This window comes from Tupaia chinensis, unplaced genomic scaffold (assembly GCF_000334495.1).
Source record: "Tupaia chinensis unplaced genomic scaffold, TupChi_1.0 Scaffold145367_1, whole genome shotgun sequence".
Classification (NCBI taxonomy): domain Eukaryota; kingdom Metazoa; phylum Chordata; class Mammalia; order Scandentia; family Tupaiidae; genus Tupaia; species Tupaia belangeri.
This window is the reverse complement of record NW_006205228.1, coordinates 719,447-741,340: the sequence shown is the minus strand read 5'-3', so window position 1 is coordinate 741,340 and position 21,894 is coordinate 719,447. Positions and strand designations below refer to the sequence as shown.

General features: G+C 42.8%; 1 protein-coding gene across 1 annotated transcript in view; it reads right to left on the bottom strand.

Moving 5' to 3' along the window:
* The window catches only part of TTC9 (tetratricopeptide repeat domain 9), a 51,317-nt gene that overhangs the window by 16,724 nt on the left and 12,699 nt on the right, over window positions 1–21,894 (bottom strand). The window contains 1 exon segment of the mRNA XM_027768065.1: window positions 21,818–21,872. Coding sequence (XP_027623866.1) covers window positions 21,818–21,872 — 55 coding nt within the window.

Sequence of the window (21,894 nt, the reverse complement as noted above, 5' to 3'; positions counted from 1 at the left end):
GATCTGGACAAAGGTGACGTCTGAGATATTGAATGACCAATACAGATCATAGCCCAACCCAACAGGCATGTAGTCTTGTGCCAGCTCTAGGGTGCCCTGGCTGAAGATCAGTGCTGGGTATGGAGATAGAGTTCTGAGCTGGAATCCAAGCTCCACCACTGACTGGCACAGGCCCTTGAGCAAGTTACTTAATCTCCCTGAGTCTTGTTCTTCTTGGGTTAAATGAAGATAATAATAGCTATTTTGTGGGAGCTCTTGTGATGATGAAATGAGATAATTAATTTATGCTTCACACAGCGTTGGAACAAAAACTGAGACTCATAAATGCTAGTGCTTATCAAATATGGTTTGCCCAGCAATGTGTACATGAATCAGAGACAATTTCCATCTTGAGTCCTATATATAATGCATGACACATACACAATGCTTAATTTAAAGCAAATTTTCAAGAAGAGGGTGCATATACCAGGAAGGGTGATTTAGAGGGTCTGACTTCAGCGAACATGGAGTGTGTATAGAGAAATGTAATCATGAGCTCCATACCCCAGACTGCAATGCCCCACCCAGTTTCACGTTTCCATGAAAGCGCTGATTTTCTCTTCTGCACACACAAATGCTTGCATTCACAGTTCTGCAAAGGACTCTTCTTTTGATTTCTCATTTTCGTTTCAAGGCCTAGGATGTACATTAACTCACACTTGCTCCAAATGTTTTCCAAATCTAGGTTCAGTGCTTGGTTTTCCTTCCAAAGGTGTATTTGCCATATGGGGGAAGGGTGCCATGGATAAATGCAGAGAACATTGCAAAAGCAGCTTTGTAGCCAGAAAGAGAGGTTTGAGGAAGAGAATGAGATGGGGTTCTAGGCCCATTTTTTTTTCGCTTATAGATTGGACAGCCTCTAGAGTCAATGGTTGGTTCAATTCCCCCCACATCCCAACAGGAGGCACTGGTGCTGCTGCTGCCTGTCCTCAGCCCTTCCCCCACCACGAATGGTTTCTGCAGTCCTTTCTGCTGACAGCTATATGGATGGAGTGGGGGAAGGACCAACAAGCGCTGGTGAAATACCAGAGGGGTTTCTTCCTGAAACAACTCTTATCTTAACTGGGGCTTGCAAAGCTAACCCCCAAATTATTACTTTTCATTTTAAATCTCTATTGAGATAAATGTAGATTCACATACAGTTTAATAAATTATTCAGACAGATCCCCTGTAACCTTTACCCAGTTTCCCCCAATGGTAATGTCTCTCTCTCTCTCTTTCTTCTGTGTATACACACGTATACACACTTTCTACAGAACCATCATTTTATTAAAAGTAAGAACAAGTCATCTTTATTAAATTCAAGTAGACCAGGCACTGATCTAAGCATTAACTAGTTTAATATTGACAATAACCCATGAGGTAGGTTCTAGTATTCTGCCATTTCCAAATGGGGAAATAGAGGCCCTATAAAGTTGAGTCACTTGCCCAAGGTCACAAAGCTGGTAAGTTTCAGAGCCAAAATTCAAATCTAGGCCATCTGGCACCTGAGACTATGGTTTTAGCCTACACACACTGCCCTCCTAAGATGTTCAAATACCTATAACTTTTATTTCTTTTTTATTTTATTTATTTATTTATTTATTTATTTATTTATTTATTTTTTAGAGTTTGCTATAAGGCATGTGCACTCACTGGAGACAGAGATAGAGAGGGAAAGTGAGAAATCAGCCCCTAGGGGGTATGGCCACAATGCAATCCCTTCTCCTCTATTCTCCTCTTGGGATTTTGGGTACACACACACACAAGTGCCTGGCGTGATTTTTGTATAATTCTTTTTATTTTTTTTTTGAGAGAGATTTTTTGCTATAGGGTGCATGTGCTCACTGGAGAGAAATAAATAACCCCCCTCCCCCTCCCCCTCACCCCTGAGCAGGGATGGCCACATTACAATCCCTTCTTCATTCTCCTCTTGGAACTTGGGCATACATGCACACGTCCTGTGTATGTTTTAAGCCTGGGTTCAGGACTTGAACCACAGTCAATTATAGGAGTCCAGTGAGTAACCATGCCATCTGCTGGTCCCTATCTAATGATTTTTAACTCAATTCCTTCATTAGACATATCTGACATATGTCTTCATTAGACATATTTGATGAATTGGTTCTGCTTCTTGCCAGGTTTGGATATTAGACCCTAATGGTGTCAACTCGTTTTGTATGTAAACACTTCTTATCTAGAAGCTTCTCATGTAACCCTCTAGGACTTTCTACCCTACTTGTTTTTTGGCATTCAGAGAGAAAACCAGAAAAGCAAACTGAAGTGTAGAATTTCATTGTGTCTTCTTTCTTTAAAGTTCTAAAACTACCAACATCTCCAATTCCACTCAGACTCTATGTTATCCTAACAGGGCTGATATGGTTTCTTCCTAAAACAACTCCTACCTTATTGGTGCTCGCAAAGCCAGCCCCTGAAGTGTTCTTTTTTACTTGAAATTTTTATTGAGGTAGGTGTAGATTCGCATACAGTTGTAAGCATAGAAAAATCGCCTGTATTTCTACCCAGTTTATCTCAATGGTAACACCTTATAAAACTTAATTTCTCTAGCTTTACTCAAACCTATTTACATGTACCTGTGTATTTATTATATATGAGGGGAGTTCAAAAAGATCATGAGAAAATATAATTAAAGCATATATTTTGGTGAAAAAGTTTAGAAATCCATTAATAGCTTTTTATCATATACACTTTCTATAAACTTTCTGAGGACTACTCATACAGTTTTATCATGGGTAGATTCTTTTATTCACTTCCAATCTTAGGTTACAGAACAGTTCCATCCCTACAAGAATCCCTGTCATTTTTTATTACCACAGCCACCTCCCTCTTGTCCCATTGTCTTCTCTTTAACCCCTGAAAACCTCCAACCTGATCTTTATTTCTAGAATTGTATCATTTCAAAAATATAATATTGAGCTGACTCTGTAGTGCCGCTGTGAAATGCTGTGTGTAGGTAACTGGATTCTACACAGCTGACCGCGGTTCAAATCCTGACCCCCCAGTGGCTTGAAAACATGCTGGGTGTATGTACATGGGTTCCCCAAATCCTAACATGATGGGAAAAGGAGGAAAAGGAATTGTGGCATGACCACACCCCATTGGGGTATGCTTCCCTTTCTTTCTCACTGGCCAGTGTGCCCTCTGGCAATGAAAATGTTACATAAATGGAATCAAAGAGTTTCAAATCATTTACAATGAGTTTTTCTCCCCATTCAGCATAATTCCCTTGAAATACATCCAAGTTGTTACACGTATGAATGGCTCATTCCTTTCTATTGCTGAGTAGTACTCCATAGTATGGATGCATGCGTTTGTTTAACCATTCATCTTTTTGAAAGGCACCTGGGCTGATCCTAGTTTTTGGTTACTATGAATAAAGTTGACAGGAACAGTCATGTACAGCTTTTATTTCTCCAGGATAAATGCCCAAGAGTAAAATTCCTGAGTCATAAGGTAAAGAATTCAGCTGCTTGCTATTAAGTATAAAACTGTTAACTTCAGTTTCTTTGTAGATTCTCTTTATTGAGATCAGGTAACTTCTGTTTCCAACTTTTGAGGAAGTATTTTTTTTAATACTTGTGTCTGATGGTAATGCATTCGCAGAATATATTGGATAGTCTCTTCCTATTGAAGTCAGATCTCTGTGTACAATCATCCACGGGCCCTTTAGTTTTAAAAGAATAAAATAATTTTTATAACCTCTTCCTCAAATCAGGAGATGTCCGTCATTGCTGTGCTTTGTAGACTGTCTCCTTTGCCCTTTCTGACAAGCATCTCTACTGCATCTTTAAATTCCCACCAGCACCTATTATAGAGGATATGCTTAATAGCAAGACCTAACGTGACAACTCACTTGACCTTCATGGAGCCTCTAGGAAAGAGGTATTATCAACCCTGTTTCCAGAAGTCAAGGTTTGAGGAAGTTAAGTGACTTTCTAAGCCCATTCACCTTGTATGGAAAGAGGCAGGGTTACTTAACCCCAAGTTCCATGCTGGCTCTCCTCCAGCAGAGATGGAAATCTGGACTCTCTGATCTTGAAAGGTTCTTTCCAAGTCTGAGGACTAAGAAGCTATGATAAACAGGATGGCTGTCTCAGGGAGTTAGCACTCTCTATGTAGTTCTATCTTAGTTCACATCTTAGTTCTCTCATTTCCCTGCGTACTACCCAGGCCCAGAAAGAGCTCTCCCATGACTTTTGCTGCTGCCCACTCCCACTACCAGGAATTGCTTGACTTTATCTCTTGGACTAAATCTCCTCTGATTCCACTCACATTCATTTCTGACCTTCTACTTATCCAGTCTAGCACGTGTTTGTGCTAGATTCAAACAAATGAACATTGTCAAGTGTTTCTTTCGTTGTCTTTGTTTTAGCACCACTGGTTTTGGAGATCTCTCCTTTTCACTATTACCAAGCTGTTCCTTGTTTTCCTACCCTCTGAATTCTTCACAATGATGTCCTTAGTGCTGAGGTACCTACCAAAGCTGCTGGGGTCCCAACTAGAGCTGCTTCTCATTCACTATCACAACACTATCACAACACATCTGGGCAGATGTTCTTAGTAAACTTATTCAATAAGGACTCATTCATCATGGGCTCTGCCCATGGAAAGCATTCACAAGATAATGATAAGGAGCTGATATATTTATTCTTATTCTTCCTCATTGGCTGAGTACTATGGGGTGTACAATCGTATTTTTATATTCTTATTCACCCTCTGTTGGCAAGTATAGCTGTCAAAGTAGCAGGCAAAAGACCTAAGGTGGAGAGCCAGTCTAAAATCCTATATAAGCTAAAGGCTTATGCTATCAGCCCTTTAAGGGATGTAGGAATTTGTTCCAGGGCATTATAATGCCTAAGCCTGAGGTCAGCCCTGCTCTTGGCACTGTCATGTGCCACTGTTCATGAGGGAAGACATCAATCTAGGTGCCATGGCAGCACATGTACAGGCTATCCCATCCATGCTCCCAGTGAACAAATGGCCTTCAGTGATTCATTTTCAAAAATAGCTTCACAAAAGTTGCTTAACCAGATTGTAGATGTGTCAACCCCAGAAAGTACACATTCCCAAGAAGTTCCTGAACAAACACAACCCCAAAACAAGTCACCCTTAAGAAATGACTTCTCAAGATGGTGGCCGGTCACCAGATCTTTGCTCCTTTTACTTCCTGGTTCTTCTCCCTCTTCAGGACATTTGGTGGGCCTTTTTTGTGGGCTTGTCCTGGGCCTGTGCCTTAATACCTACTAAGGGAATAATAAAATCTAGGCAAAGTCCAGGAAGATTGTACACCCCATAGTACTCAGCCAATGAGGAACTAGGAGAGGGACTTGCACACTAAGAAATAAATTGCTTGCTGTAACCAATTTGGGCATGTCTGCCCATCAGACACCCAATCTTGCAAGACCACCATTAAAGCTTCCCTGTACTTCGTGTCTCCTTGTCCATTCTTTGACACTGGACAGGTGAGCATGTTTCTCATACTCCCTAACTCCCATTCTTGATCCTGATGTGGTATACAGAGAGGGAGAAGGTAGTAGAAGGAAGAAGAAGGATAAGACTGTTGTTGGCTTCATGAACACTTCTTCCTTGTTTGAAACGGAGACTTTGAAGGGGTCATTTGGAATGTGATGATGGGTAGATACAAAAACATTCAGGAGAAACCCACCACCCAGTATTATCTTGTTGGCTCTGGCTAAGTATACACATAATGCCCACAAGCAGAAGCCCTGAGATCAGGTGGGAGAAAAACTCAGAAGTCAAAGTCTCATCTTGTTCTATTGGGTGGTTGGAAAAATCATGATACATTTTTGCATAGAAAACCAAAAAAAATGTCATGACTTTTCTTACAACTCAATATTTTGAACATAAAGGAATGCCTCCCTCATTTGGTTCACCTCTCCTACATTCCTCTTCGACCCCCATGACATCTACCATGTATTTATTGCTTCTCCCACCCTTCTTCCAAGAGGTCATCGGATATGTTTGGGATAAGTCAGTTAACAGACACATGTGTAGCAGAAAGAGCACTTCTGTGGCCTCTCTGTGACAGCACTGTACAATAGGAGAGTGTTGAAAATAACCTAAATATTCATCACTGAAACTGAGAGACTGGTTAAGTAAATAATGGAACATTAGTGCAACGTAACACTACGCAGCTATTGCAATCATGCTGCAGAAAAATACTTACTGAGACTAACTGACTGAAAAATATTTTCAATGGAAAATATTGGTGGAAAAAATGAAGGATGGAGAAGTTTGTGCAGTACAACTTGAATGTTGTGAAAAAACAGAGTGTGTGTGTGTGTTTGTGTGTGTGTGTGTAAGAGGGTGAAGGATGTTCAATAACTGGTATCAGAACTTCTCTTAGAGAAGAAATGATCTTTTTCAAGGAAGTATCCTTATCAATTGTTTCAGGTGGGGAAGGTGAAGCTTAGAGGTCAGTGGGAGGCACCGGGTCTGTGAAAAGATGGCCAGATACTCTGCATATGAAATGACAGGAGTTTTAGAGTAGGGGACCCTGTGAAGTGAAAAGGGACTAGAGGGGCAAGTAAAGAGTTGGAGAAACATGCAGATAGCTGAAACCTGCACAAAAAGATAAATGGTCCATAAGAAATTCCTGGTGGTCTGATGGGCAAATGGGTTTTAGGAATAAGAATTTCTAATATTCAGGGGACAAATGGTCATGCAGTGGTAAAACATGATGCTCTGTAAGGCTACCCACCTGGGAAGGTTCCAGGTTTGCATCCAGAGACCTCCCTGAGTTTATTGGGCCCACACATGTCCATGATCTGGGGCTGATGGAAACTGGAGGGCAGAGCATGATATCAAGACCCTGTTGGAGGTGCTGTCTCTATGTGTCTCTCTGTGTCTCTCTCAGTAATGAAAAAAATAAACTTTATTTTAAAATTTTCCTAATACACACTTTTTGATATGTAAACTCATTCTGTATCCAATTACCTTCAGCAAAATCTAGTATAGCTATTACACTGATGTAGTGGTTGGTACCATGGGATATGAAAGGGAAGCAGCAACAGGAAAAGTATGCCCCCCTTGGCTAACACCTAGGTAGAGTGAGCCCTTTTCTATGGCAGTAGAGGCAGAAAAAGGAGACCAGGAAGTCTCTGCAGGGGTACCAGCATATGTGAGGCCAACTCCTTCTTTCCTGAATAAACTGGAGAAAGGTAGACCTTGGCTGATGTTTAATGCAGACACATTTTTATACATGTGGAAGAAAGACTAGAAGAAAATAAACCTGATTAGGTAAGAGTTACTATTTTGGAGTCTGTAGATAACAGTGATTTATATTTTTCTTTGTTATTTTATCAATAATTTATACAACTATGATGATTTACTTTTGTAATTAGACACTATGAAAACAAATTGCTAGGGCCAGCAGGTTAAGGGTGCTGGACTCCCACACTGCTGACCACGGTTCAAGTCCCGGACTTAGCAGATCTCTTTCTCACTTTCTCTTCCTCTCTTTCTCACTCTGTCCCTCTCTGGTCAAATTAAAATAAATAAATCAAGTTTTAAAAAAATTGCTAAAGAAAACCCCAAATAAACTGCCACTGACCATTATCCCTTTCAAGAGGGGAGGAGCAGAATTCAGGAGAGGTGTGGAAGAGGGTTTTGAAGGATTTCCTGAGCAGAAAGCCCTGCCTGTCGGGTAGAGAAGTACTTGGGAGGGGAGCCCAGGGGACATGCCCACTAGTGCTATCACTCCCAGGATGACTGACCAAGTCAGGGACTTTCTGCATCCACACCAAGAAAGTAGCTCAGGAAGCTGGCACTGCCTGATGCACAAGAGGGAGAGCAGGACAGGCATGAGCTGCCTCATGGCTTCTCCCAGGGATCTCTCCTTCTCACATGGGCCTCTATGGTCCTCCATTGCTCCTTCCCACCAGTCAGCTTTCTTGCTTATTAAGCATCACCAAGGACCCAACTGATCACAGCATGTCTCTTCTCTTCCCAGCAAAACTTTATTCTCTGCCGTCAGACTCTGAACTGGTCCAACTTGTGGAAGAGCCTGAAGTTTTTTCCCTGCTGGTTCAGTTCAAAGCAACTGTTGGGGGCCTCCTGGGGCAGAGGATGTGAAGGGGCAGAGAGCAGGCACTAAATGAGCCTTATTCACGTGTATAGTTTCAGGCTGGAGGCAACATCTGTCTGGAAGTCGCAAGTGTCTAAGTGCTTCCTGGATTGACCCAATCCTGAGAAGGTATTAGGGGGCACAGACCCCTGACCAAGGGCCCTTGGTTGTGCTGGAACTCAGCTGCCCTTCAGAGGCAGCCTGATGGGTAGCTTGTTCACTCAGCCTCCCTGGTCCAGAGAAGTACAAGGCAGAAAACCCACCAAATGCTATTGGTTCACACCTTGCTCACCTCTCCTGTCCTGCAGCCACTTAGGGTGATGAATCTCGTCCCCTGACCTCTCTTTTGTTCTCATCTATCTGTCTGTGCACTGGCTTCTCACATTTTTCCATAACCTCCTCTGCTGCATCCTTATACCCCTGCCGTATACCTTCCTCAGTCTTTGTATTTACTGGAGAAGGAGTTAGTGTAACAAATAACCCTCATTTATTAAACACCTGCTATGTGCCAGGCGCTGGGTGAGGCATGCATCATTTAACTCAATCACCATCACCATCCTGCATGGTAAGTACCATTACTCCTAGGCTGTGATGAAAGCAGAAACTCATAGAGGTTGGGGCATGTCCAAGATTACTGAAGGAATAAGTGAAAAAGCCAGGATTCAAATCCAGATCTTCTTACACTAAGATCTTTTTCCATATGCCACACTCCCCCCTTGGGTTTTCTGGGGCCCAGACCTGCCACCTCTCCTTTCCTCTGTGCTCTGTCTTCCTTCCCATCCATTGGCATACATAGGGATACAGCCTTCCCTGCAGAGGTATCAGGAAAGAATCCACTCAAGTGCCCAAAGGTTCTGTGGTCACCACAACCTGGAAGTGCAGGTCATTCGAGAAAGGAGCTCAGATCTGACTTGGCATTAGCAACAGGCCCAGAGTCATATCCCCAAATACTTAGCTCTGGCCCTGTCTCCTCAGGGCTCTCCAGCTTCAGGTCAGAGTAGTGGGTTTCTGAGATGCTGTCACTGAGCAGCAACTGTTCCCTGGATCTCGTGCCCTTGCCAGTCTACTTCTCAAAAGGTTTCTTTTTTTCCTTGCTACCAATGCTTCCTGGCCTGATGTAGCCAGTATTGCCTGATCTCTGAGGCTGAAGGACTGCCTGATCAGAATCACAGTGTGAATTTTGGAGTAATCTGAGAAGATCTAGCAGCTATAGGAAATATTACATTTGGTGCCATCAATTTAGATTCCAGGACCCCAGATAATATTTTACATATGAAGGGAAATCAAAAAGTTTGTGGAAAGATTAAAGTACAAGTTTATTTGGTGCAAGAACATTTGAAATCCATGCAGTTTCTTCATGATAGTTATTTTCTATGAACTTTTTGGTAGGTTTCAATCTCTACCCATATTTCTCTCAGAAACCCAATGTTTAACTCTGTCATGCTGAGAGGCTGTGAGGTCTTTTCTTTTTGTTTATCCCAAAATTTGCAAGTTCTGCCTTGGAAATTGCAGTTGAGATCTTATTTATTTATTTTTCCATTTAAAACCTTTTTTCTTTATTCATGAGAGTGAGAATGGAAATGACAAAGGGAGAGATAAACATCTTCCATGGGGTCTGGCCAGCTCTGATCCATTTCCTTCCACCCTCCAGCCCTTTGGATCTTGAGCACTCCGGCATGTGCCTGGTGTGTTCCACACTGATCTGGCCAGGGACTTGAACTGCAGTCACCACGTAGGATCTGGCTCCTCTTGAGCAGTGCATTACTTACTGCTGCACCATGGAGGCGGCCAATGGTTGAGATCTTTTAATGATTATTGGTCAGCTCAAATCTGACTGCTCCCAGAGAGAAAGAGCCAAGGCAGGGAGAGGGAGGGGGCTAGAAGTCCTTTGAAATAACCGATTCAATACTTATGAAAGCAGACGTGGAAGACATCTGGACCGAATTTCCAATGTCTACATCTGAGGAAACTGAGGCTCAGTGTAATATGACTTGCCCAAGGTCACAGAGCAAGTTAGTAGCAGGGCATGGACTATAGTCCTGTCCCCACATCTCCAGACCAGGTTTTTGTTTGTAGTTTTGCTATAGGGTATGTGCATTTGCTGGAGAGAGAGAGAGAGAGATTAAATGAGAAATCACTTAATCATGGGGGATGGCCATGACATAGTCCCTTCTCTAGTCTCCTCTCAGGATTTTGGGTACATGTATACAAATACCCAGTGTGTTTTTCGGGCCAGGTCTAGGACTCTAACAATGCCATGTGGGATCCAGTGCATTATCCTCCACACCACTAACTGACACCCCCTCTCCAATCCATGTTTTGGGGAGAACAGAAAGGGTTTAGGTTCAGGCAAGAGTCACAGCAGGTGTTTGGTAAAGATGGGATGAATGAATGGGCTTCCTCCTGGGTGCCCAGGGCTTTGCCTGAGCTACCAATGAACAGGATTCCCTAGGTTCAGGGGCTAGCAAGAATCGTGAACACTGAGCATCCAGACCATCTCTTTATCAATACCAGACACATCGCTGACGTTCAAGACCAGTTTATACCACAGTCATCTCTCTTCCCTGCCTCACTGGCAGATTCAAACCGTCACTAACATGTGATAGTATCTAGAGGGGTACGCCCTATCCTACAGGCTACCGTGTTGCCAGGACCCAGTCCTGTGTGTGGATTAGGTTGTAGACACTACAGGAAGGGGAATTATAAAAAATTAAGAGAAAGTTTGGGGCTTGGGGTAATTTTGACATCAATAGTGTGAGAAATACACTATTTAATGTATTAAATGGTGTACAGGTAATACCCAGAATGGTATTAAAAATTGTGTTTATAGTGACCCAAGATGGCAGCTAGCAGGAGGCTGATGAAGGAACTTGAAGAAATCTGCAAGTGTGGAATGAAAAACTTCCATACTATCCAGGTTGATGAAACTAATTTGTTGACTTGGCAAGGGCTTATTGTTCCTGACAACCTTCCCTATGACAAGGGGGCCTTCAGAATCAACATCAGCTTTCTAGCAGAGTGCTCATTCAAATCACCAAAGATAACATTTAGAACAAAGATCTATCAACTGAACATCAATGAAAAGGGGCAGGTCTGTCTGCCAGTAATTAGTTCTGAAAACTAGAAGCCAGTTACCAAAACCAACCAACGAATCCAGTCCCTCATGGGCACTGGTGAACCACTCCCCCAGCCCAAGCATCTCCCCGCCGGGGCTGACCTAGCTGAAAAATACTGTAAGGACCTTTAAAAAGTCTATAAAAATGCTGAAGAGTTTACAACAAAATATGGGAAAGGTGACCTGTGGACTAAATTCTGACAGGATTGATTCAAGCAAGTGTGAGCAGAGACCCTGAGCAGTGCATTCAGACACCCTCCCGCCCCACAAAGCAGGACTCTGTGGAAAATTGACACACGCCACCACCTGGAATTCGCTTGTGGCAGTTACTAACTTTCTACACTTTTCATAATCAAAAGTGATCTAGGTAGCCTGTAAAGAAAGGATTAGAAATTTAATATGTTCTTAAAAAAATTATGTTTGTACATTGGGTTTTATTTAAGAAAATAAAAAAGTAAAATCTTTCATAATTTCTCCGTCTAGATAATCAAGGTCAATTCTCCTAAAAAATAAAATTATGCATAGAGCTAGAAAAGTCCAACACTAAAAAAAAAAAACCTTAAAATATTAGGTCGTTGAGAAAGCCATGACGTATTTCTCTATTTTTTTAATGAAAAAAATGTGTCATGACTTTCCCAACAATGCAATAAAAAGCTAAACTCCCTCTCCACAATTCCTTACCTAGTTTTATTTTTCTCCCCAAAAGTAACCATCAACTGCATCACTAGTATGATATCTGATAACCATGAATACAAATACTGTGCTAGCATATATGTTTTCTTGCTTTCTAAAATTTTACCTACAGGAAATCACATTAAATGCTGATTTATACTCTGCCTTTTCATGTAATACAGTAGGAGATTTTGGAGACCAGTCTCCATGAACACCCTTAGAAGTCCTCCATTCTGTGTAATGACCACACAGTTGAGAAAGAATGGCATGGAGACTTTTTCTTTAAAAAGCTGGAAAGGACCTTCGTTTTTTTTCTTTTTAATTTAAGAGAGATTTTTGCTATAGAGTGAATGCGCTTGCCAGAGAGACAGGGACAGAAAGTGAGAAATCACCTCCACTCCCCCAACCCAGGGGGATGGTCATGCTGCAACCCCCTCTCATTCAGTCTCCTCTCAGAATTTTGGGCAAGCACACACACACATCTGGTGTGAGTTTAAGCCACTGGGTCTAGGACTTGAACCGTGGACAACTACATGGAGTCCAGCAATGTAACCATTACATCATCTGCTAGTCCCCCAACCCTTGGTTTTTATAAACCAGAAAACTTTGGCCCAAGAGGTAAAATTTCTTTCCCAAGGCATTTGGCAAGTTAGAGAGACAGACCTTGTCTCTAAAAGTTCTCAGGTCCCTTTTCACCGAGTCATGCCTCTGCTGTGTTCTTAAAGAAATGGGTGTCTGCCAAGAACTGGGGAGATTTTAGCCTTCAAAGAATATCCCTCACATTTCTGTGTTGGGTGTATTCTCTAATGGCTGAAATGACACTTCTATGTACATTTTTTCAAGACCTCTTACTAGATTTCACAGACCCCAGAGCAAACGGGGAAGAACAGAGGTACAAGAGAGGCTTCTGCAGCCTCCAAGTTCACTAAAAATTATGATTTCCCAGCTCCTCATTCTTCTCTGTCCACACAAGTTCAGGTTACCTTTCTAGTGACATGGGAGGACTTAGAGAAAGTATGACCTGGCTATAAAATGCAAGTCTCCTTCCCCTTAACCACCCGGGATGACCGTGGAATGGGAACCCTAATCACACGAGGCACGGTCACAGTAAAAGGAGATGTAACGTCCAGACTGGAGGATGGGCAAAGGAGTTGCCCTAAATATGTCAAGACTAGTTCTTGCTACAGTGATGACATGTATTTTGCCTTGCTTCAAGGATGCAATACGGATAAATTGATAGAAATGTTAAGAAGGCAAATGTTAGTATCTGAAAAAGAACATCCTAAAGACTGAGACTGTGCAGTAAAGAGCTAAGACTACAGGCTGTAGAATTACAAATACGGTGGATAAAAATTCCCAGTTTGCCACATACCATGAGAAAGTGACTTCACTGTTCCAAGCTTGAGCTTTCTGTCTTACAACATTGTGAGACAAATGAAACTACATATAGGCTGAGCATCCTGAATTTAAAAAATCCAAAATGCTCCACAATTTGAATTACTTTGAGTGATCCCACACATGGAAAATTTCACCCCTGACTTTATATGATGGGGTCACAGTCAAATGCAGCAATATGAAATACTGAATAAAATTAGCTTCCGGTTGTGCATATGTATATGAAATATTAATGAATTCTGTGTTTAGACTCAGGTCACATGTATTAAATATCTCACTATGCACATGCAAATATTCCAAAATCATAAAAAAAATCTGAATGACTTTTAGTCCCAAGCATTTTGGATAAGGGATACTAACCTATGTGTCTGTGCATGTGTATGAGTGTGTGTGCAGCTTCATTGAAGGGAGGGACCTTATCCTTCAGGTTTGCTGCTGTACACCTAGCCCCCAAACCAAGGATCTAGTACATTTTCACTAATTTCAAGCATATGTGTGAAAATATCTACTATACATTGGGAACTGGATTCCTCATGGTAGTCTTTACTGTTGTTGTTATTATCACAGTTCTTGTTCTGGTGGTGGTAGTCCAATGGGTCACTTTAGGTGGTGGTGAGTATCCCTGTTATCAGAAATGCCTAGTTCATACTGAATGACAAGTTGGTAATGTTGACAACAAAATTTATGCACCTGTGTAAGACTTGGGACATAGCCAAATCTGAAAACATAATTCTAATTTTACATAACTTTCAAGCCAATTACTCAGCACCACTTCAGGCTTTTGTTCTTCCACATAGAAACAATGTAGAAAAGAATCATTTGCCCACGGGCTTCCTCTGTGCAAACCCTGTCTGTAATTCGGGTGCTCTTTTTAAAACTCTTTTCGCAGAAATGGGAAGGGATAGGAAGGTCCATTTGCATCTATTCCTACCTAGGATTCTTCTAGTTCAAGTCAGTCTTACTTGGCATTACACATCATGCTTCCTTTAAAAATAAAATTGGTAACTGCTGACTTGGTTGCTGTTGGACAGGACATCATTTCAGTGCTGATAGGAAACTATGCATGTATGTACAAGATTCAGACTATGACCTTTATCCTGCTAATGAACAATCTCTGGGCCATGTGAATACCACCAGGAAGTCTAGACTCCTCCTTTTTCCATAGAGTCATCTTTGTTGTTTTTATGTCTGATACTGTTGTCTGTTCTGGAGTTTGTAGTTTGGACCAAGCCACACTAATTGTCTGGGTAAAAATGGAAAATTCTGTTCCAAACACGAATATCTGACTTCCCAAAGTCAAATAAGTAGGAAATCTCTGGTTAGTTGGTTGGTTGGTTGAAACATTTGGTTTTCATCCTAGCTGCTTCAAGTAAGCACACTCTGGTGATGAAAGAGAATAGTTAGAAGGAGAACTTTCCATCTGGAGGTCACTCACAACCTGTGAAGCTCTGGGGGTGGCTTTTGGCAGTTCCACATCTTGACCTTCCTACCTGCAGTGTGTCTGAGTATCCTTGTCTTGGAGGCAATAATCTTTTATATTTTGGCTATAGAGATTCTTACTTGAAAATGTCCTAAAGAGTTTCTGGCTAAAAGCCATTTAACTATTTTCCTTGGAAGTGGTCTAAGAAGCTTCAGAATCCACTTTAGAAACATACCCAAAGTCTTCATTTTTCCCAGTACCTTCCCTGAAAGCATCCTACAAGTTTCAATTCTCATATTCTTCCTTGGAAGATGGTTTTGGGAATCACATTTACAGGGTCCTTGAGATTACTGGTCAACCCAAGGAACAGCCCCTGATCAACAGTGGCTTGGCTAGTTAAGCTCTCTCATCCAGATGACAGGATCTTGGCTGAGCATTTTAGCATAAAAACCCTCTTCTTTTCCCATCCTTTGACTGATCCTAACCCTAGAAACTCATCTTCAGGCCAACAGATTACTGCTAGTCCCTAGTGTCTGACCCCCTTTTCACTACTGAGTTTTTGGATTTGTAACTTATCCATCTTTAATTCTTGGTTCTCTGGTTCTACATCAATATCTATTTAGTACCCTTTGTTTCTTAGACTCTGCCTCTAGTCTCTATCCACTTTTTGTACATCTTAAACATATTCTCACAGTCATTTTCTGGTGTGCCACTGAAGGTTGACTTCAATAGTGCGCAACTTGGGACCAGCAGTTAGCATAATGGCTATGTTGCTGAACTCTCATGTAGTCGACAGTGGTTCAAGTCCTGGACCTGGTGGCTTAAACTCATGCTGGGCACGTGTGTGTGCATGCCCAAGATCCTGAGAGGAGAATGAAGGAAAAGGGATTGCAGTGTGGCCATCCCCCCTGGGGGGTGATTTCTCGCTTTCTCTCTGTCTCTCTGGTGAGTGCACACTCTCTGTAGCAAAAACCTCTAAAAAAAAAAAAAAAAAAAAAGAATAGTGGGCAACTTGTGCATAGGACTCCATAGGGCTCAGAAGGGCCTCAGGATGGTTTGAATGTGGTTCCCTAAAATTCATGTCGAAATTTTGTAGCTATTGTGAGGTATTAAGAGGGTAGAAACTTAATTCCAACTATGATATTAAGAAGTGAGTCTTTTGAGAGGTAATTAGGATTAGAAAAGGTCATCAAGGGTAAGGCCCTCATGATTGAAAACTGGTGGATGTATAAGGAGAGGGGAAGAGACAAGAACTAAGACACGCTCTCGCCCTCTAACCACATGATACCTTATGTTCTCTTGGGTCCCTGTAAAGAGTCCCATCCCCTTCCCTGTAGCAAGAAAGCCCCCATCAGATATGGCCCCTTGACCTTGGACCTCTAGCACTATAGCTAAATAAATGTTTATTCTTAAATTATTCAGTCTGTGGTATTCGTTATAGCAATAGAAAAATGTATTAAAACAGGCTCCCTGTTCAGAAAGCCCTGGGACCAGCATTGACGTAATGGCTATGTTGCTGGACTCCCATGTAGTCGATCGCAGTTCAAGTCCCGGATGCAGTGGCTTAAACTCACGCCAGGCACATGTGTGTGCGCGTGCCCAAGATCCTGAGAGGAGAATGGAGGAGAAGGGATTGCGGCGTGGCCATCCCCCTTGTGGGGGTGATTTCTCACTTTCTGTCTCTCTGTCCTTCTCTGTCTTTCTGGTGAGTGCACGCACCCTATAGTAAAAACCCTGCAAAAAAAAAAAAAAAAAAAAAAAAAAAAACGTCTTTTCTTTGGTTAAATCTTATTTCTGTATCTCTGTCTCATATCTCATTCCCTCATAGTAAAAACCCTGCAAAAAAAAAAAAAAAAAAAAAAAAGGCCTTGTACTTGGTTTAATGCTCTGCCTCTTTCAGTTCTCATATCCTTCCTTGGAAGACTGCCTTCCTGAAATTCTTAATTTTATCTTTGATCTTGTCTTTTTGTAAGTGAGGTCTGACAGGACAATGGAACATGAACAGAGGAGACAGATACAATACCATTCTTCATGGTAGTCCTAATCACGAATAGCCTTCACAATGTCCCATGAGCAGAGAAGTCTAGTAGGTTCAAGATGCACTGAGTGTTCACCAAGACCCAACTTGAACACAAGGTAAGGGTCTTATGCCTATAACTAAGCAAACAGACACACTGACAGTTCCGGAGGCCATGCCTAAACCAGAAGTTGCTTCAAATGATCCAAGAACCCTATCCTATCCTTTCTTATGAAACTTCTCTGAATTAGCCAGCCACGTATGCTGAAAATAAAGACACAAAAGGAAAGGGTAGGATAGTATATACTTTCTTTTCCTTTCCTTGTCCATTAGAAAGATTGGCAGAGAGTGCAAATATAAAATATGCATAAAAAGAAGTTAATAAGAACAGTTGAGCTCATTTTATGCAGCGTTTCTATCATTCTGGTAAGAATAAACTACATATGCATGAATGACCTGCAAAGAATGAATTATGTAATGTTTATGATTCCACATGCAAGTTAAGTGTTCTTATAGTTTCATACAAAGATGAATAGAGATGAACAGTAAAATTTGTCCTAAGAATTAAAATTTTTCAGTTTACTTACTCATAATGACAATAAATAGTATATTTTTTAAAAAACCTCTTATCAAGTCAAGGAGGAGGGAGACTATAAAAGAAAGGAAGAGCTTTATCTTTCAGGACCTTCAATGACACCTTCTCACTGCTTCTTGAAAAAGAAATCGCATGTCTCCATTTTGCTGTTGGTCCTGCAATTTCTGTATCAGTAGTTGGCCCTGATCCCATGACTTCAAGACGTTGCCATAAGCTGCGATAAAACTGATTTCAGAGCACAGTGCCATCCAAGGCCTTTTCCCAGTATGACTTCCTTCTAGGCCTTGTCACATCCCTGTCCTGGGGCTTTCGTTGGGATTCACGGATATTATCTGCCCCTTTGGAATAACAGGCACACAAGCAAAACTCTCCCAAACATAACTCCAGAGCAATGGGGAAATAAAGGTGAAAATGAAGTGGTGGGGGCTTATAGAGGCACAAGCTCCTAGCCTCAGGTCCAAAGCTGGGGTTTGTTGCCATCCATCTCCACTGCCTCGAACAGTGAACTTGGAATATCATTTGAAAACACCAGCAAAGTCATCATGTGTTATGTCCCTTTGATCATACCCCAGGTGGGGCCACCACAGACCTACAGGAGCAGATGTAGAGCAAAAGGTTCTGCCCTTGAAGGGCTTCTGCAGAGAACATCCCAAGGCCCCAGGGGAGTCTTGTGTCTTGTCCATGGTCAATAAGAGTTGATCAAGAGGCCAATACATGCTTCCTCTCTGGCCTCAGTAAGGATCTGATTCGTACGTCTTTTTTTAATCATTGTGTCAAAATAATTTGAAATTCTGAAGGATCAAGATGTTTTCCATCTTTCCTTGAAGTTCTTAGAGAACAAGACCTATACAATCACATTCAGGGGCTCTGTACAACTGGCTAGATCCCTCCCAAATGAAAGGAAATCCAAGCCAACCCAGATTACAACCTGGGACATTTTATAAATTGCCTGCACATTATGTGGTCTCTTCAAGTCATCCAAACTGGTTTCTAGGTACTTCTGGGCTAGTCCAAGTTCCTTTTAAACACCAACCCTCCCTCCCAAGCACAGTTCCATGTAGAGGGAGGATGGATCCCTGAGAAAATATCTTCATACTGCGGACGCCTGGAGGCCGTCGGGCTGCTCAGCTGTGCTGCAGCCCCAGTAGAAGGGTCAGCTGCCTTTCTGCCGGAATGAACCTGCAGTGGCTGGTCTCCTTAATTTTAGTAGGCATTCAGGGGAAAGGATATGCAGGGGAAGGACATGGTCAGCACTGTTCTGGCTCTAACAGCAACAGTGATCTTCTTTCCTTCCTTTCTAGCCAATGAAAATTGTAAACATACATTTAACATTTTTATGTTGCCATTTAAAAGAATCTTCATAAGAATATTTTTTCTTTTTTTTTGTTCTTTCTTTTTTTGGGGAGAGGTTTTTGCTATAGGGCGCATGAGCTCGCCAGACAGACAGAGAAAGACAAAGAGACAGAAAGTGAGAAATCACCCCCCAGGGGGGATAGCCATGCCGCAATCGCTTCTCCTCCATTCTCCTCTCGGGATCTTGGGCACACACGCACAAGCACCCGGCGTGAGTTTAAGCCGCCGGGTCTGGGACTCAAACTGCGGTCAACTACATGGGAGTCCAGCGACATAGCTATTATGCTAACTGCTGGTCCTGAATCTTCATAAGAATATTTTAATGTAATATAAATATGCCCTGACATAATGGTGAGATTAAAAGCAAGGTGACAAGACTAGATGGGGGGGGTCTTCAAATAGTTCATGAAAAATGTGCATTATGAAAAGAACTATGTGTGGATTTCAAAATTATTTTGCACCAAAATAAACTTGTACTCAAATCCCATTTTCCATGAACATTTTGAAGCTTCATCATCTCTCTCTCTCTCTAGGAGAACCTCAGGAGAACTTTGTTAACAGTTGACACATTTATATTCACAGAAGAGAATACAGAGGAAGGAAATACACCCCAGTGGATTTCTTTGGGTGGTGAAATCAGGGGTCATTTTTTATTTTCTTCTTTTAACTTTTTGGTATTTTCTAAGAGAAAAAACATACTATAAATGTCTGTTACTTTCCTAATCCAACAAGAAAGAATACATTCCTATTAGCTGGGACTTCTGAGATAGTAGTAAGCCCATTTTATGCATTGCCCAGAAGGCTTCTCCTTCTTCCCAAGGTGACTTCTATGTGGAATTCTTCCAGCTGAATTCTCCATACAAGATACAGAGTTTGGCTTTGATAAGACTGGTCGACTTATAATCACGCTTTCTTAGGTGACACTTGACAAAGCTTGGAAATAGCCCCACCAGAGTCATTTATCAAGATAATATATTTCTTTCTCCTGGTTACCAGGACTGAGAGCTCCCAAAGGAATTTTCAAAGTGTAGGAGTTTGGAGTCTGCCTGAAACTGCGCTCAAGGGAGACAGAGGCCCAGGGGACACGGACTTTGTGCATCCAGGTGTGATGCCAAGAACACTGCCTTTGGATTATATGGTGCCAGGACTGAGGTTTTTCTCTACAAAACTGATGACCCTGTTATTTTTCTATGGGCTATAGTGAATAAACATGACAACATAAGCAGGGTGCACACAGTAAGTTATTAACATTAACAAGGGGTGGGCAATGGAGAAGGAAGCAGAGGGGATGAGCTTCTATTACTCCCTTTCATTGCACACCATTGAAGTTTCCCAGCCTATGTGTAGGGTAGGGATGGAAGTGGAGGAGCTGTCCAGATCTCAGCCCTGCCCCGACTTGGATGGCCTGACCAAGGATCCATCTTTGGTTTCACCATAGAAATGTAACCACTTCTGCGGTGGAGGGCAGGCAATGCTAGTCACTGGCTGGCAGCCAAAAGCGTGGGGTGAGGGGCAGCCCTCGAATACCTATGGATAATACTGAATCTATGACTCCATTACCGCTCCAAAATCAGCACATTAGCAACCCAGAGCACTCTTCCTCCACCTCTGACTGCTCTGCCCTTTAACTATTCATTGGGCAGGGACCAATATGCCAGAGACTTACAAGAAATAAAGGGTATTACACTGGACCTCGTAATGGATTGAAATATTCCATCTCTCTGTTATACTATTTTGTCTGTTGCCATTATCATTAGTGCTTCTCAGAGGCCCACCATTACTACAACTGCTGCTACTACTACTATCACTATTAATCCTTGAAGTTTGTAAACTACTTCACAATTTGCAAAGTGCCTCCCTGGCTGAGGTTGTGTGTGATTAAAGATGATACTGGCCATGGTATTATGGGCTGGCATTAAAACCTCAAAGGGAACAAAACAGAACTGCACTTAGGAAAAAGTATCGGTATTCATTTTTATCCCTCAGCTGCCTGGGACATATCCACCATCCCCAGCCACACCCAGTCACACTCCCTACCCTACTGTGCTCTAACCAGTCACTACTTTAAGCAACTTTGATGGCTAGGAACGAGGAGAATTAGCCTGTGATTTGGTGAGAGAAGCTTGACCATGCCCAAATTCCACCAAATGAGATGGGAGAACAAGGAATGCCTAGTAAATGGAAGGCCATTGCCTGTGCCAACACTCCCGGCTTCTCACAGAAGGCCCAGGGAAGACTCAGACTCGTTTTTTTGTTTGTTTTTAAAGAGATTTAAAAATTGTCATGTGGCTAAGTTACAGCTATTAAAAATCTTTTTTAATTAAAGAAAATAAAGTGTCTCATTTTGACCCTCCCTCCCAAAGCGAACTCTGGAATATACACCCTGTTGGCTCCATGAAAGGCCCCCTTTTCCTCTCCTCTAGCTGGTGTGTGAGAACAGGGCAGGGAGGAGAGCAAGCCTGCAGCAAGGCTCGAGCCCAGCCACGAACTAGGTTCCCCAGAGGGTGTTGTCTTCACCTGGCAACAGAGAGAAGTGGCATTTTGGGGATCCATTTTGCTCAAGATGCTGGAGGCACTGAGGCAAACTTCCCTTTGCTACTGAGGCCAAATAACTTGGGCAGGGACCGTACCCACAGGGATGCGATTGGTCGGGGGAAGGCGAAGGCCAGCTTGGGTGCCAACGATACCTGAGGAGGGCAGCCAGGTGTGTGTGCCCCCCCCGCACCACCCCAACCCCCGCGGGAAAACGCAAGCTTGGCGGAGCAAGGGCCCACCCTGAGCGCTGCTTCCGCATTTTGAACCCAGGTCCACTGAGAAGCAGGCCCGCTGGGCCTGTCTGTCCAGTCCTTTATAGGTGAGATTTACGATGTATGCAAAGGCAGCGGCGCGAGGTGGCTATGGCCTTCAGAAGGCATACCCTGAAAGTCACACTTTTTCCAAAGCGCCTCCCTCCCAGGTCCTCCTCCCCGGAGCATCGCGGCCACAGCCGGGAGGTGTGCACCGCGGGCGGGCCGCAATGGTCCGCCCGGACGCAGAGGGGCCGCGCGGGGGGCTGGGGCCCCGCCCGGGGCGGGAGGCTGGCGGGCAGGGGAGGAGGGGCCGGGGCGCGGCGAGGCGCGGCTCACCTGCCAGGCTGTTGTAGCAGTCGATTTCGATGGCTTCCACCGTCTAGCTTTGCTCCTCCCAACAGCGGGCCGGCGTG